The sequence below is a fragment of the Agaricus bisporus genome (assembly GCF_000300575.1).
Source record: "Agaricus bisporus var. bisporus H97 unplaced genomic scaffold AGABI2scaffold_2, whole genome shotgun sequence".
Lineage (NCBI taxonomy): Eukaryota > Fungi > Basidiomycota > Agaricomycetes > Agaricales > Agaricaceae > Agaricus > Agaricus bisporus.
In genome coordinates, this window is record NW_006267355.1 from 2,792,093 (window position 1) to 2,807,733 (window position 15,641).

The 15,641-nt window shown below is 45.9% G+C and overlaps 3 protein-coding genes across 3 annotated transcripts; 1 reads left to right on the forward strand and 2 right to left on the reverse strand.

Moving 5' to 3' along the window:
* Positions 1 to 4: 4 nt before the first annotated feature.
* Positions 5 to 2,540, forward strand: AGABI2DRAFT_200536 (hypothetical protein; the record flags this gene model as incomplete). Its single annotated transcript, XM_006458650.1, has 5 exons — positions 5 to 1,739; positions 1,795 to 1,865; positions 1,918 to 1,930; positions 2,019 to 2,318; positions 2,373 to 2,540. One exon carries the CDS (start codon positions 5 to 7, stop codon positions 1,511 to 1,513), a length of 1,509 nt encoding a protein of 502 aa, XP_006458713.1. The 3' UTR covers positions 1,514 to 1,739; positions 1,795 to 1,865; positions 1,918 to 1,930; positions 2,019 to 2,318; positions 2,373 to 2,540.
* Positions 2,541 to 6,694: 4,154 nt separating this feature from the next.
* AGABI2DRAFT_183673 (hypothetical protein) lies at positions 6,695 to 8,975 on the reverse strand (the record flags this gene model as incomplete). Its single annotated transcript, XM_006458651.1, has 10 exons — positions 6,695 to 6,784; positions 6,839 to 7,188; positions 7,244 to 7,488; positions 7,540 to 7,756; positions 7,816 to 8,001; positions 8,059 to 8,266; positions 8,316 to 8,422; positions 8,484 to 8,641; positions 8,711 to 8,792; positions 8,855 to 8,975. The coding sequence occupies 10 exons, from the start codon at positions 8,973 to 8,975 to the stop codon at positions 6,695 to 6,697; spliced, it is 1,764 nt and encodes a 587-aa protein (XP_006458714.1).
* A 1,669-nt stretch (positions 8,976 to 10,644) lies between these two features.
* On the reverse strand, positions 10,645 to 12,663 carry AGABI2DRAFT_200542 (hypothetical protein). Its single transcript, XM_006458652.1, has 6 exons — positions 12,442 to 12,663; positions 12,204 to 12,389; positions 12,057 to 12,154; positions 11,940 to 12,007; positions 10,900 to 11,891; positions 10,645 to 10,841 (listed from the first exon to the last, which is right to left on the reverse strand). Exons 1-6 carry the CDS (start codon positions 12,568 to 12,570, stop codon positions 10,803 to 10,805), a joined length of 1,512 nt encoding a protein of 503 aa, XP_006458715.1. The 5' UTR covers positions 12,571 to 12,663; the 3' UTR covers positions 10,645 to 10,802.
* Positions 12,664 to 15,641: the final 2,978 nt, after the last annotated feature.

The following is a 15,641-nucleotide window of genomic DNA, read 5'->3' on the forward strand; positions in this document are numbered from 1 at the left end:
AGCCATGGCCAGTCGCCGATCGCTGCTCGTCGCTGAAGAAGCCCGGCTCGCTGCTCAATTGTCGGCCGTGCGCTGCCAGCTCAACGAGCTCGCTCCCATCGGTGTTCTTCCCACCGAAATCCTCGAACACATCTTTCATGTCTGCGTCTCATGGCTTTATCGTCCTACGAAACCCAGATATCCCCTGGCATGGACCCAGGTCTGCCGTCTTTGGCGCTCGGTGTCGTTTGACTCGGCGCGATTGTGGCAGACGATTGATTTGGCGGATAGACGGTATGCGAGAGAGTTTTTGACTCGGTCGAGAGAGGCGCCGATTTCGTTTTACACCACTTCGCCGCTCAAAGTGTCTACGGAAACGCTGGGAGTGCATGCCCAGCGACTGTCCTCGATTGACGTTTTCCTCTTTCCGGATGACATGCTGCAACTGTTTTCCAATCTGGGCAGACAGCTTCCCATTCTCTCCACGCTTTCCCTCAAAATCCCGCCTGTCTCGTCCACGTTTATTTTGGAGACACCTCTGCCTGCGCTGAGACGCCTCTCGCTGGATCTGGTGGCCGTGCCTTGGATCTCTCTCTCCGACCTTACCCATCTCTCTCTCCGTGGTCTCCGTCACAAATTCTCTCCCTCCGTCTCCCAACTCCACCACATCTTTTCTCAATCTCCTTCTCTCGAATACATCCGTCTCGACGCCATCCTCCCCGACGATCTCCAAGTTCCCCACTCCACCACCCCTCTCCTCCTCCCTCATCTTCACGATTTCATCCTCTCCGCCAACGCCCCCGTCATCGCCGCCATTCTCTCTCCAATGTCCTTTTCCCCTCTCACACGTCTTCAACTCTCCTGTGCCTCTTTCGATGATCTCCGAACTTATTTCCCACAAGGTCTTCCTTTCATCCATCATTTACACATCAAAGGTCTTCGTTTCGCACGTCACGCTTCACGATTCCTACGTACCCATGCTCCTCCTTGGTCAGAAGACCCTAAAGACATGCAATTCACATTGGATTCGAATTCATGTATCGCTACACCTTTTTTATTATCACTCCCTCTCATCCTCAACCTCTCCCAAATCACATTTCTCGAATTTAATACGGGGGTCCTTTTGGATTTATCGTTACCTGCACTTCAATCGTTTCTGTTACATACACCCAACATCCAAATCTTACGAACCGCATTCAACGTTCTTCAAGATCTCTTAACAGTCCTCACCCAACCTCATCCAACAACTCACACCTACCTCTTACCTCTCTTACACACTCTCTCCTTTTCAAAACCAGGAGACATCTGGTGGCATTTTGCTGAACAATGGCAAAGGGCCGTCATCGTCTGCGCTAAAAATAGAAAGGAAAACCAAGTGGGGTTGAGGAGGGTGGAATTTACGAAATGCCATGGGGTGAAGGTGGGGGGGATGATGGGGGAGGAGTTGAAGGGGGTGGTGGAGGTGGTGGTGGTGATGGAGGTGTTTGAGGTTGGGAAATTGCAGAGTGGGTCGTTGTTTGCGGGATCGTTTTGATGGAGGGAAGGACTTATGGGGTTTTCATGTCCGTTGATCGTCCTAGGGACAACATCGACTTACTGGGTTTAACTCGTCATCTCCGCTTATCGCCCGTCCGTCCATCGCTTCCATCATGTCCGATTATCGCTTTTCCGTTCATCGCCCTCCCGTTCATCGCTCTTTTGTTCCTAGGGAAAACCCGACTTGTTGGGTTTAATTCATCATCATCTTGCTCCTCGTGTCTGTTCGTCACTCTTTCCTTTTCTTTGGGGAAAATTTCGACTTACTGTGTTTTAGAGTCTAGACTCTTTCATGTCCGTTCGTCGCTCTTCCGTTCGTTGCTTCTATCACGTCCAATTATCGCCCTTCCGTCCATCGCTTCCATCGCTTCCGCTCATCGCTCGTCCGTTTATCACCCTTCCGACCATCGCTCCTCGGGAAGGAAGAAATTGACTTATGGGGTTTAACTCGTCATGTCCGTTTTATCGCTCATCCGTTCGTCGCTGGTTCGTTCCTAGGGACAACAACATCGACTGACTGGGTTTAAACCCATCATCTCCACCACTCATCGCTCTTTCCTTTTTTGTGGAGAAAGTCGAGCTTACTTGGTTTGAAGTCTAGACTCTTCATGTCCGTTCATCGCTTTCATCACGTCCGCTCATCGCCCTTCCGTTCGTCGCTCCTCGTGTATCCATTCATTCATCAAGTCCGGTTATCGCTCTTCCGTTCGTTGCTTCTATCACGTCCAATTATCGCTCCTTCCACCCATCGCTCCTTCCGTTCCTAAGGACAACATCGACTTGCTGGGATTGAACGCTTTCATGTCTGTTTGTTGTTCTTCTATTCTTAGGGATAACATTGACTTAACTTGGTTTAGAGTCTAGACTCTTCATGTCCGTTTGTCGCTCGTTCGTCTTCCATTCGTTGCTTCCATCACGTCCGATTATCGCCCTTTCGTCTATCACGCCTCATGTGTCCGTCCATCGCACTCCCGTTCCTAGGGACAAAATCGACTCACTGGGTTTAACTCCTCATGTTCGCTTATCGCTCGTCCGTTCATCGCCCTTCCGTTCGTCGCTTCTAGGGAAAAAATCGACTTACTTGGTTTAGAGTCTAGACTCTTCTCGTCCGTTCGTCGCTTTCATCACTGTCCGCTCATCGCCCTTCTGTTCCTAGGGAAAATATCGACTTGTTGGGTTTAACCCATCATCTCGTTCCTCGTGTTCCCTTCAATCGCTCTTCTGTCACCTAGGGAAAAAATCGACTTAGTTGGGTTTATACTTACGTGTGCCCGCTCATCGCTCTTCCGTCCATCGCACTTTGTTTTTTCTTTTTTTCTTCACAGAACTATTTTTCTCGGCAATCAGTTTTTTTTTCGTAAGCATGTGTTTAGTATGTATGTACAAAGCGGGAAAAAGGTACTTATTTGGGGTTGTTCCAATCATGTACTATATTATCGTTCTCGTCATTTCATGTCCGTTCGTCGCTCTTCCGTTCTATCGCATCTGCGTTCGTCGCACTTTTCTTTTTCTTTGTGGATTCTTCCTTTTTCTTGGTTTATTTTGTTTGAGTGTTGTATGTAGTAATAGGACTCTCTTTTTCTTTTTTTTTTTTGTGCTACAAGTGTTGTACTTATATATCAAAAATCTCTTTTCTTTTTCGTTTTTCTGGGATTGATTATGATGGAGTTTGTGTGTTCGACTATGAGACAGCTCACGCTAGGCAGACTCTGAATTTCATTTTAATTTAACTCAAAATTGATGAACGGGAGTTAAGGATATATTGGAGAACGGGCTTGGTATATATTTCATAAATCAATTTGGAAAAAAAGACTGAGCGATGGTCGGAGAGAATGACGAAATGAGAGGCGAAAGTGCGATATATCGTGAGTTTTTTCTTTCTTTGCTCCTTTGGGATTTGGAGAGATAGTGATAACGCGAATGTTGATTTGGTTGAATGTTTTTTTTTTGGAGAATAAGATCTAGAGTGAGAGATGTTATGTATTTTCTCTATGAGCACTCAATTCGCATTCCTATAGTTGTAGAATCGGCTACTATTGACACTAGAACAGCCTGCCAATAGATAAAATCAGGTCGAATGAAGCGATGGTCGGCTTATCCTTGGAGTGCGATATATCGTGAGTATAATTCAATCAATCACATCTTCCCTTCTTTTTTCCCCTTTCGGTTAAGAAGGGTAGAGTTGTATGAATGTTGGATTGCTTTAGTTTCTTTTTTGAATGACGACGAAAGTTATTGCTTGGACGAGAAGTTCTACTCGTCTAGGTCCTCGAATTCCTCGACTCTTTTGAACTAAACCTCGCCACTTAAAACCGCCAGATGGATAATCAAGTCGAATAAACCGATGGTCGGGTAGAATGACCAAATGAGAGGCTTAGCATCAGAGTGCGATATATCGTGAGTAAAAAAAAAACAATCAATCCCATTTTTACCTTTCGGTTAGAAAAGGTAGATTTACCACGCTTTTGATGTTTCTTGAATCACGCATGGAAGAAATGGCAGTGCATTATTTTTTGCTTTCCCTTAAAAAGAGACACTCGGAAGAATCGAAGCTAAAACCATCTGAGAGCAAAAGCGATCATCGGCACCGAATACCCCAGATGAAAGACTCCCCAGGCCAGTATATCGCGAGTAAATTCATCACGCTTTTCCTTTTGTACCCTTTTCGGATTCGAAGGATAAAATCACCAGAATCTTCGATTCGATGTTTTTTGACCTTGAGCCAACGAAAGATATTGCTTACTCTTGGAGAAGGATAAAAGGAGAATATCGCGTGATGTACATACTCCCGCCGAGTCTTTTACGCCGATCACTTTTTTGTTAATCTTCAATGAACAACTTTCCACTTACTCGGTATATATATAGAAGCTGTGTATATCCCCAAGGGCGCTATCTGTCACGAGTTAAAAGAAACGAACTTTCCTTCCCTTTTTCCCCTTGCAGAACCCAATAGGCGACGAACCTCGCGCTTATCATTTGCTTATCGTTTGGTCAACCAAAGGGTTGTTAGCGCAGGAACATCCACGTCCCTGTTCTCGGTGATGACGGAGGATTGCCATCGGTAGACTGTCATCGGAAAAATCCGAATTGGATGTAAAGGGATGAAATTTCCTTTAATGCTTTTTTTGGCGTGTTAAGGCGTTTTGGGAGACTTTGGGTCGATAAGACACTGCATGGAAAGGCCCAAAAAGGGTCAAAAGAAGGTCAAAAAAGTCAAAGCAGGAGAACCCGAGGAAACCGTGCAATTTCATACAATTCGGATTTTTCCGACTAATGCTGATTGTACCGAGAGATACTTAGCTGTAGTCCGCCGCACATAACGTATGGCGTTCCTGTTCTCAGTGACGGTGGGGGTGATTGACATACGGTAGCGAGTCTTGCATGCAATTCAGGGGCTAATAGCCAGTGTGAAGTTGTTGGGGATAACACGCCGACAGCGGGATACACACATGCTCGGGCCAGTGTGAACAGTACCGGGCCCGTAGTAATATGTAGTATTCAACCATCGTTGGGTCGTTCTTACCATATGGTCAAAGAAGGTGTTTCCCAGTGTTCGGTGAAAACGGAGGATGAAATCATCGAGAATATAAGTCACACAATGCAGCATATAAAATAAAAATATCTTATGTATACCGTCGTTGATAAGTAGGCATAACGCTAAAACAGATTATCCTCGCATCTAATCAAAAAAAGGGTGTACTGTAGCCGTAGGACACAAAACCTTGTGTCCCTGTTCTCGGTGAAACGAGAATCGGGGGAATTAATGTATCGAAAAAAGTCAAGGCAGCTGACTGATAGTAGAAACGCGACGTCGACTGAGCCGCCGATAAAATGAATTCTCGAGTCACAATACATGAACTAAGAACACCCAATAGCAGGCACTGACCATACATAGGGTGATAAGCATAAACCCGAAACCCCGTCCCCTTTCTTCGGGTGAGGACTGCTCACGAGGAAATTGACGTACTATCGAGATATATTATATGTCACTCTAACATCAGTGGCAGGGGGATTAGTTGACATGGAGTGAATTCTGACATGAAAGAGCTCACACGATACATAACATACCAGTATCCTACTTACATCATAAGTCATAAAATAGTTAATCCGGCTCCCAGGCCCAAGCCAGGCCCTTGAGGAGGAGGTAACTGACGTACCAAGAATGTAATTGAGCGATTGACGTGACGACGTGGACATTTGAACCCTGATGAGCATATGGCCATAAATCGAGCAACAAACACTCCGTCATAATCAGACACAACACTGCACATGCGCAGTATAGAAAAACAAAAGGAAACTAAAAATAGAGAGATTCTTATACATAATGGAAACATACAAATATAACCGACCCGAAAAACAAGGAAGTGCGATTGAAGTTCAAAAAAGCAACTTCGGTCGTTCTTGATTATGCACGGCGATAATCCGAATAGATATCAAGTTCGAAATTAAGAGAAGGTACTTAGTCGGTGCTAGTTGGACAGAGTAGGTTGATACCCTGGATTGTCTTTAGAGTATAAGCGGTATCTTTCGTTGTTCATTCAATACAATACTAGCAAAACCTGAAGAGATTGGGAATCCATCCAAGTTAAGCGTATGCAAGAACCAATCTCGCTATGCTCCTTTGCGATCATCCTGCGCCCGATCATCATCGCTATCTAGGCTCTGAACCTGCACGGCACTACAAGACAACGAGTGGTCAATACAAGGGGCCGACCGGTCACTAAGTACTAAAGGCTTAAAGTACTCCGCTCAGAGAATACTTTAGTTTTTTTTAGATGACAGACAATAAAAATCCCGGCGTCTATAACACTCGTCGGTGTCGTCACTCCACGAGGTACAACAACGCAGTCGGCGGTTGAAGTAGATGGCGACATCTTTTGCCTAGAATGCATCTGTTCTGATAGCTCATTAATAGTTCGACGCAAGTTCAACTAAGTATGTTGATCGGGCCAGACGATGGGCCTGCTTACAATCAAGATCATGGAGTTTTAAAAAAGGCTGTTGGATGGATAACATTTACTAATAAAACGTTTACTCGCTTGTCGCGGAAGTATAATGAATGTAAAACTGAATTCTACCAAAGAGAAATGATTCTACGAACTTGACACCACAATGTACGATCAAAATTAAGGCATCATCATCCCTCAAGGCCTCATCTTTCAGCGAATGTGCTGATGGTTCAACTCATCCAGTCTTGTTTGATCATGTCTGCAGCGCGCTCTGCAATGACATACACCGCTGCCATCGTATGAGCAGAGACGACAAATGGCTTCAAATGAATCATCAGGCATGTAGGTGAGAGAACATGTTCAATTGTGCTCACCATCACAGATGCATCAACAATTCTCAAGCCTCGCACTCCCTTTACCTTCAAATCCGGATCCACAACTCCGTAGTCTGCTCCTTTAGGAGTCATCTTCGCTGTGGAACATCCGTGCCAAGTAGTGGTGAAGACGTCACTGATGAAAGCATCTAGCTCATCATCGGTCTCGGCGCCTGCTGATGGTGGTAGCTCATGCGTTACGTATCCTTCCCATGCTTTCGCAGCGAAAAATTTGCGGGCATTTCTAATCGCGTCACGGGCAGCTGCAACATCGACCTCAGCAGTAAAGAACGCTGGATCAATGATAGGAGGGGCGAATGGGTCAGAGGAGTTAATGCTAAGAGTCCCGCCTGCGTGTGGAATAGTTCTATCTATAATCGATGCCAAAGATGATGAGTGACTTACGAGAGGCTGGACTAACTATATCAATTGCTGCTGTAAGGTGAGGAGCAGGTGTAGGTCCTAGGTTCACGGATAGTAGGAGCTCCCAATGAGGAGAATTGGGTCCCGCGCTAGGATCGTCGAAAGGCGAATCTGGTGGGAGTCGACCCCATATCACGGAATTAGTTAGGATATTCGACAAAGGACCAGTTCTAGACTTCTTCCACTCTTCCAACGCCGCTTCAAGGACATTTGGATCAGCGAGAACACTTGTTTTCGCTCATTATTAAAAGGATATAGCCGGGCTAGTAAACACGCACTTTTGTTCGATGTTTTCCCCCGCAAAATCTACCAATAGGAAGGCATGGTCTGTTAGATTTTTTCCGAGACTTGGAAGATCGACCAGAGGGTTGATTCCGAGTGCCTTAAGTTCCTCAGAATCTCCAAATCCAGAATGGAAAAGTAAATGCGGCGATCCAATTGCACCCGCAGAGAGAATAACTTCTTTAGTCGCGTGGAAGATGCGTGAGCTGTTACCTATTAACGTTAAGTAAGCCGAACAATATAATACATTCACGCTGTATAAAATAACTCACCATCTCCAAAAGTTTCGACGCTATCAAACTCTGGGCGGCCATGCCTTGAAGTATCAGATCGCTGAATCCGGGTTGCTCGAGTGTTCAGCAGAACATGAAGGTTTATCCGCCCGATTACCTCGCGTGTAAGATAAGCCGTTGCGGAGCTGCTCCTCTCTCCACCACCATTATTACCGTGCACCCACCCTATGCAAAGAGATCATTCATTCAGTACATAACATTATATATACTCGAAAAACCCACCAGCACCAAGAGGCTTCCCGCTATTTGTATCAAGATTGAGCGCAAAATTACCACCAAGCTCATCTATAGCCTCGAAATATCTCTTGTCGAATTGTTCTTGGTATTGGTTGGGTAGACATGTACGGATCATCCCGTCAAAGCCATGAGCAGCCGGGATGAATTCTCCAGATATGTTTCTACCGTCTGTAGGTGGCACGAAGCGTTCATTCTATTGGGTATTTAGTGTCACAATCCCTAGCGGGGGAAAGAGTTCATACCTTTTTAAAATACGGGAAGATTTTGTCCCATGACCAACCCGGATCACCTGTAGCACGTGCCCATCTGTTGTAGTCGTCTATTGATCCACGTGTATAAGCCATCAAATCTGTGCGTGAAGCAGCGCATCAAACTCCAGAAGGGTCAAAGATAGCAGGCTGGATACCCACTGATGCTACTAGTTCCGCCAAGAATGTATCCACGAGCGTAATCCAGTGATCGACCATTGGCGAAATTCTGAGGCGTTGTCGTAGAATTCCAGTCATAAGGAGATTTCTGCAGTTTGGGACCAAAGAATGGGACTTGAGAATCTAGAACACCTTCGTTGCTATATAATATATCGGCACCGGTCGAGGGTTGAGCAAACCATGTCTATGACTTCATTCATCTAGCGTACCTATCCCCTGCTTCAATAACCAAGACTTGAAAGTCCTTCACTTCAGAAAGACGATTAGCAAGAACAGCCCCCGCCGTTCCCCCTTCAGAGTAAGCAAAAACGTCAGATAATGGGACGCAATGATTTCCTGATCCCTATACTAACCTCCTATAATCACAAAATCAAATTTATCGTGCGTCAGGTCACCAAGCTGCTGGTATATAGCGCATAGACCCGGGGTGATCAAAGCGGACAGTATCAGCAAACTAGGTTTGAAGATGCCCATCGTTGGGATATTGAGTTAGTTAAGATAAGTAATCTTCAGAATACTTATATACTTTTCAGACAAAGGCTTCCGCGAAAAGTCCACGTTAAACACGGACTTGAAACACGGTCATGCTCGGGAACCAATTGCCTCTCTTCCTATCCTCGACTCCTGGTCAGTTGTACCCTGTACGAGAAAGGAGCTATTGTTGCCAACTTGAGAATAACGAACTCACACGTAGCACGCCTATTTTCGTATCATTCTCCGGCTGACTTTCGACAGGCCCTGACTTTGGTTGTGAATTATGTGTCCCTGTTGTACTCAGGATAATCCCACTATTCTTGTTCAACGCTATTAATAAATAAGATATTTATCGTTTAAGATATTTGTCGTTTAGAAGGTCAGAATCTTCGCTTGGAACGCGTGTGTTTGAGCTCAGGAGGAGTATCGTGATTATATATCGCATTCAAACTTAGCAACAGCCTGAACTGCATCTTTCACAAAAATTTGGGATTTATTTTCCGGTGTCGTACAGGTCCACATCTGGGTCCACGGTCGAGTCAAGATGATAATCACGATTAACCCACAGACGTCAGGCAGCCTGGACAACCCCTCCATTGTGTGGTCCCATGAAGAACAGTTGATGCTTGTCGTGTGATATCTCGCCACTCCACCGAGTTCCGCCGTATGGAGTCTACGTCCGAAAGCTGAAATTCCCATCGCGTGCACAGCTCCATGATTGGAATATCAGCGATGCCATAGTAGATCTGAGCCTTTGTTAGTTTCAGTATTTTACCCCCGCGTCCTAAAGCCGCCGGCGATTTGAGCTTGAGAGGGCTTTAGATAAACACCGGTACCCGCCACATGAAGGCCTGTCGTTTTTCAGCTGTGAAGTCAATTGAAATGACTCTGGAGAACGATCGAGCAACTCGGAGCGCTAGTCCAGCCAGCTCTGCAATCGCTTGTAGGTGCAAAGGGGCGCTATAAGTTGAAACTGCCCCACTGTTGGGAAACGCGTTCATGTATTCCCATTATCCTGAAAATGATAAATTTTATATCCACTGTAAATATAACGAACCTCAATTATTACTCTAAATTATAGTTGGCGCATATTCAATGTCAATCGGCGGAAATCAATCAATTTGAGTTGGATCTCCAGGTACGAGCTAGGCAACCCTCCGAATGCATCGGGATCTCGTCACCGTAGAATTATCCTTTCTATTGACCCGCGTGGTCACTGGTGTCAGTAAACTCTGTTTTGACTGGTCTTCATGATCAATACATTTGGTCTATTATTACACGAGTAAAAACTTAATTGTTTTCAGATTGAATTGACAGATGCTTGATGAATTCAATGCAGACTCGGACTCAAACAGAATCCCTCCTATGCGCCTCACCTGATTGGCAGGCCAACGCGATTCGGGCTTAGAGTAAAGCCGGCCAGAGATGGCAATGTAAAGGTGCACGCTCTACACTTACCCTGGTTCAACCGCGGGATTCAGGCAAAAATGGATCATTAAACACTGAAATAATTGGTGAAACTGACGAACTCGATGATATTGTGAAGTTTTTACAGACTGCTAAATTATTTGACGACTTTGTTATTGAAGTGTCCCGCTGTGCAGGAAAAACAAGCCGAGAACAACGGATGAAAAGTCGCGCATGATTCTCGTGCCTGTCACTTGTTGGTTACTTGTCAGTCTCGGGACTGACTTTCTTTTTTGCGATCAAAGTATCGGAGATACAGTTATACGTTAAATAGTCAAATTGTGGCATCACGAGGAACGTATGATTCAAGCCACGGCAGGACCGCGGATAATCCCTATACATGTTGGATCCAAAAGAGGGTCATTTAGGTGTTTCGACCCCATATAGATTCATTCCCCTCTACAAGGACAGTCAGCCCACGAGGAACACTGGATACTGTAGAGAAAGCTTAACTCACCTTCCTGGGACAATTCAATGTGATTCGGTTACAACCCCATACCTTGACTTCTTCCAACTTGAAACAACCACCTTTTCGAGCAACATGAGCTGCATCTAGTTCCATCGCTCTTTTATTCTTGCTCTTTTCTGGTACACCATCCACCCAAGCCTTGACGACAAAATCAGTCACCTCCCTTATCCAACCCACATCCAATTTCCTCAATTCTCGAGCTTCCGTCGCAAAAGTAGTTAAAATTTCTTCTCCCACGTCTTTCCATCCATTCAGATTGAACTCTTCCAATCTCGTTCCAGAGTGATCTAAAATCGACTGCAGAGATTTATCCGCCAAAGCGTGGTTTCTTGATAGACTGAGATATACGAGTGGGGGATTATCATTCCAAGATTGGAAAAACTTTGAAACGCCTTTGTCGGTGAGTTCGGGTAAGTTATCGAGGATGAGTGTGCGAAGCGTTTTGGTGTGGGGAAGTAGCCCTTCAGCGAGGAAATCATCGCCTATGATAATATGATTGGAGACGTTCAAATAGGTGAGCCTGTGCCCAATGAAATAGAGCAGTTCAATCATAGCTTTTTCGTCGCAAGACTTCTCTGGTTCCGAAAGGTCGAGGTAGGCCAACTGACTTGTGTTACCATCCTGACCCAATCTAGAAAGCTCTTGCAGGAATTCATTGTCGAGTTTCCCAATCTCCTTTAATCGTAGTGCACGCAAGTTCGAGCCGCAGTTTGATACAAGACAAATCAAGCAGTCTAGGTCGAACCGAGGACTTTGGGTAATAAGGAAACTTGAGAGATTGGGATGAGCTGTAAAAAAGCCCTTCCATGCAGCAGGCTTGACCAGGAAAGGTCCGAGTAGCTCAATCTCGGTAAGAGCCGGAAGTGATGTGCTTAGAGAATTAAATGCTTCATCATTGATTTGGCCGCAAAAGTCTAGTCGAAGTGAGGTTAAGTTCGAATTCAGATAGCCAAGCGTGGAGAAAGCATCCGGAGATAAATCTAGAAAAACTGAGATAAATGAAGTTCTCCTTCGAGTATATAACGTACTAGTCGCATCGTACAAGGTGAGCGTGGCGTTGGTTGTACTGTAAAATAGCTGAGCATTTTCGGAGGTTCTAGTAAGAAAGAGTTAGTGCACGCAGAAAACGGCGATACCGAACTCACAAGCTACGATTCTTAGACAACGTTTTGGAGATGGCCTCAACATTCATAGTCCCGATATCGCCTAAGGACTCGACATCATCGATATGTTTTGAGATGAGCTACTCAAAATGTTAATTAGTTGTCCTCCAAAAAGAAACCGGGAAAAACCTGAATGCAGAGGGAGACTAGACTTGGGAAGCGCTTCTCCTCGAAGGTTGTGATGGTCCTCCGGTCGGCGACCGTTTTCTTCTTCCGGCTCTGGGATCCTTTCTTCAGAGGTTCTATCCCCTTTTCTTTCGCGCAGGGATGGCACAACCAGCCAGGTCCTGGTATAGCTGCAGAAGTGTATATTGTCTAGATCCGTAGCATCAGGAGTAAGAATTGGATATAGTCAGAATGAACACACCACGGTGAAGCGTTTCTCACAGTGAGCACAATTTGAGAAACTGCCTGGCGCAGGGCGACTTGATAGTGCATTATACCTCTCGTCGTCTTCATCCACATAGTCATCATCACTGCCTTTGATTCCTCGCATTTTCTTTTCTTTTGCTTTCAATTTAGCCTCGGCCGCCTTAGTCAATCTGCGCTTCTTAACCGTCGAAATCTGCGCGTCGTCGTGAGCGGGTTCAACAGCCACTTGTTCCGACTCAGAATCGTCCAAAACGTCAGACGCATTCCCAGAAGACTGGATAGAAAAGGTCACATCTGCAGTGGCACAGAACAGTAAAAACGCACTCTGAGGGTGGAACGAGTTTGGGTCCTCGTCCTGCGTCCCCGGGAAGACGCCCGAGTTTGACTGGATGATCCCGCCTCCACGCTGCCCTCTGTCCCTGGGTTGGAAGGTGTAACTGCCGCCTGGTCTGCCTCTTGGTTTTGAGTCGCACGCCTCCTAGCGACGCTAACTGCATTGATACCAGATTCCTAGACCCAATACATATCAACTAACATGACAGTTTCAAACTACTTGACTTACTTTCAAGAACTCTGTCAGAGCTGAAGTTGGGCCACGAACATTGTTGGCGCGACTCATTGTCAAAAGCTAATTAACGCGACTGTCACACGCGTGACTCTGCACCCGCACAAATCTCACGCCTTCGTAGCTGAGCTTATATTAGGGGGGGGAGGAAATAATCACCTGATAATCACTATGATTAAGTATACTAGAACAGGGATCACCAAATCTGACGCCAATGTACGCCGGGAGTATGTTTTCGTTGTAGGCTTTAAGACCCCTCCATAAAGTGGAAGAAATATGCACCTCTTCTCTCCCTGGTTCCCCCATTTCCCACCTCGCGGAGAACGGCCCAAAGTACAATTTTTTGATAGCCCACCGTAGACCGTAGACCCCCGTCCGGCGTCCTGATCACTCGAGCCCAAAGTAACACCCAGCCAAGCTCCCGCACCTTCCTTCCATATTTCGCTCTCACATTCGCATGAACACTCCTCCTTTGTAACACTTTGTACATAAGTAGCACTTGTTTGCCTCAAGCCTCAGGTCGCGCAGTAGTGCCACGCGCTCTCTATCAGCAACCGCCAGCGCGTGGTGTCGCCTCGAGTAGCATGGTGTCACTTCAGACATTGGTCACCACGAGTACTTCAGACTAGCGTTCTTCGGCAGAGATATGTTGACGACGTTGGAACTTGACAGTCTATTTCGCTGGCAAGCTGACCCGGTCTGACCTTGTTTGGCCACTACACTCTCTCGGCACGGATTTTAAGCAATCACCCACTGGCAGTTGTCATTTTTTATTCCGCAACCCTACCCTGCTCTAGGTATGAATTACTTCCCTCGCAGAATAGGCCAAACCTTATTAAAAATAGGAGGACGCCTAGAGTACAAATATAACTTTGACGCTTATCTCGGTCGGGGGTAAGGTCCGCTTAAGTTGGACGGCCCTCATCGTCGGAGTCGGTCTCGGTAGTAATGCGGAGACTCTACTACCAGCTATCTTCCTTATGCGTCTCGGCCGAATTCATGACTGCGGCAATTATCTGGTTTTCTGGTTCATTCTCTCCATCGTATCATCGTGGTTCAAATGATTCTGCCGAGATCTTCCAAAGCCTCGAAAACAGCCTTTTATAACTGAAATTTATCCAAATTTAGTAAATTTCGATGCCCGAAGGGACCTCTTATGACTGACCGTTACAATGCGCCTACATTTGGTCATGTTAACTCGAAGAAACGAGATATACGGTACAATATAAATCTTTCTCGATTTGTTTTTTGCGCGACGAGGTGTAAGAGATAGTCAGAAAGCGGACATGACCGATCTAATGAGCGTCTTTGCTCAATGACATACCAGCTATCCAATTTCTCTCTATTTTTCTCTCCCTTACCTACTGCATGCCCCGGTCCCAGGGATGTGTTCGCCTAACGATATGAGCAAACTCCTTAGCGCTGCTACTAACGAGGCTAGTTATAAACTCCAGGGTAATGGCGGCAGATCCGGCCTGATTCAGTGTGTTCAGCGCTGGGTCACAAGGAAATGCAAGGGAGACTACGGCTTCCTTATCTTCCTCTCAGGCATAATCGTTAAACGTTAATTACTTATCAGCCGGGATCTGTCCTACAGAGTTCAGATTTTAGCGCCTGCGATCACCGAGGAAGCCGAGGTTGTCTCCGAATACTGGGCACCCGTTTTCTAGAGACTACTTCAGCTCCGCAGGATCAATGTCCGGAAGGGGGATGTGGCGGGAAAATCCATGAAACAACCCATGAGCGTTTTCTGTCATGCATCCTGATAATCCTGTACATCCGGGGTGTCGATCTGGACCTATTTGCTTGAGTTGGCTTTATGTGGAGTCTGACGCGGGTAATATTTGCTGGGGCGTTCATGCCTATGCACGCACCGTTTTGACTGACTTAGAAACGCCACCGAACAAAAAGCAGCCAAAAGCCAAACGCACCCGATACAATTTCATTACTTGCGCCGTATTTTTCCGAAAATTTCTGCCCCATCAGTGTTCCGCGGTGGCACAATTTAATGATGTGTAGTAGTGATAAAGATAGCTTTGACACCAAGCAATTCATTGGTTGGTCATTTTAGGGTCTGTAAACTTTCCCACCAGTTAAGATTTGTGGCACTTCCGTAATACATTCGAGGAAGCTCGATGCTCGGACTGTCATAGAATTACCGGTGGGAATAAGTCAATTCTTAACGGGTGTTATGGAGGCCAGTTAGAATCTTTCGATCTTATGATCCATGTCGACTAAACAAACTGTTATCATATCTTCGTCCATGACAGACCTACTTCGAATATATTCAGCTGCAAAAGGTTGCCACAGTCAACTTCCACACGGGACCATTCCCCTGACTATGCTGGTCAATTGACTGTAAGATCCTTAACTAGTTTGCTTACTCTGGTCAATGGGCCAATGACCGCCAATCACTTCCCTGGGAGGCTCCTTCAATTGAAAGGAAGCCGGATAATGATTGGACATTATTTTCAAAGTGCTCTTCTCCCCTGCCGGGGGGAGAGGTTGCCCACGACACTTGACGTTTGTGGGTTAAATTTGATTGCCATCTTGACCCAGTCACCAGTCCACATTTGTGCCTCGTGTAATTGCCCGAGCGGTCGACAGCTTCGTTTCGTCTGGAAGGATAT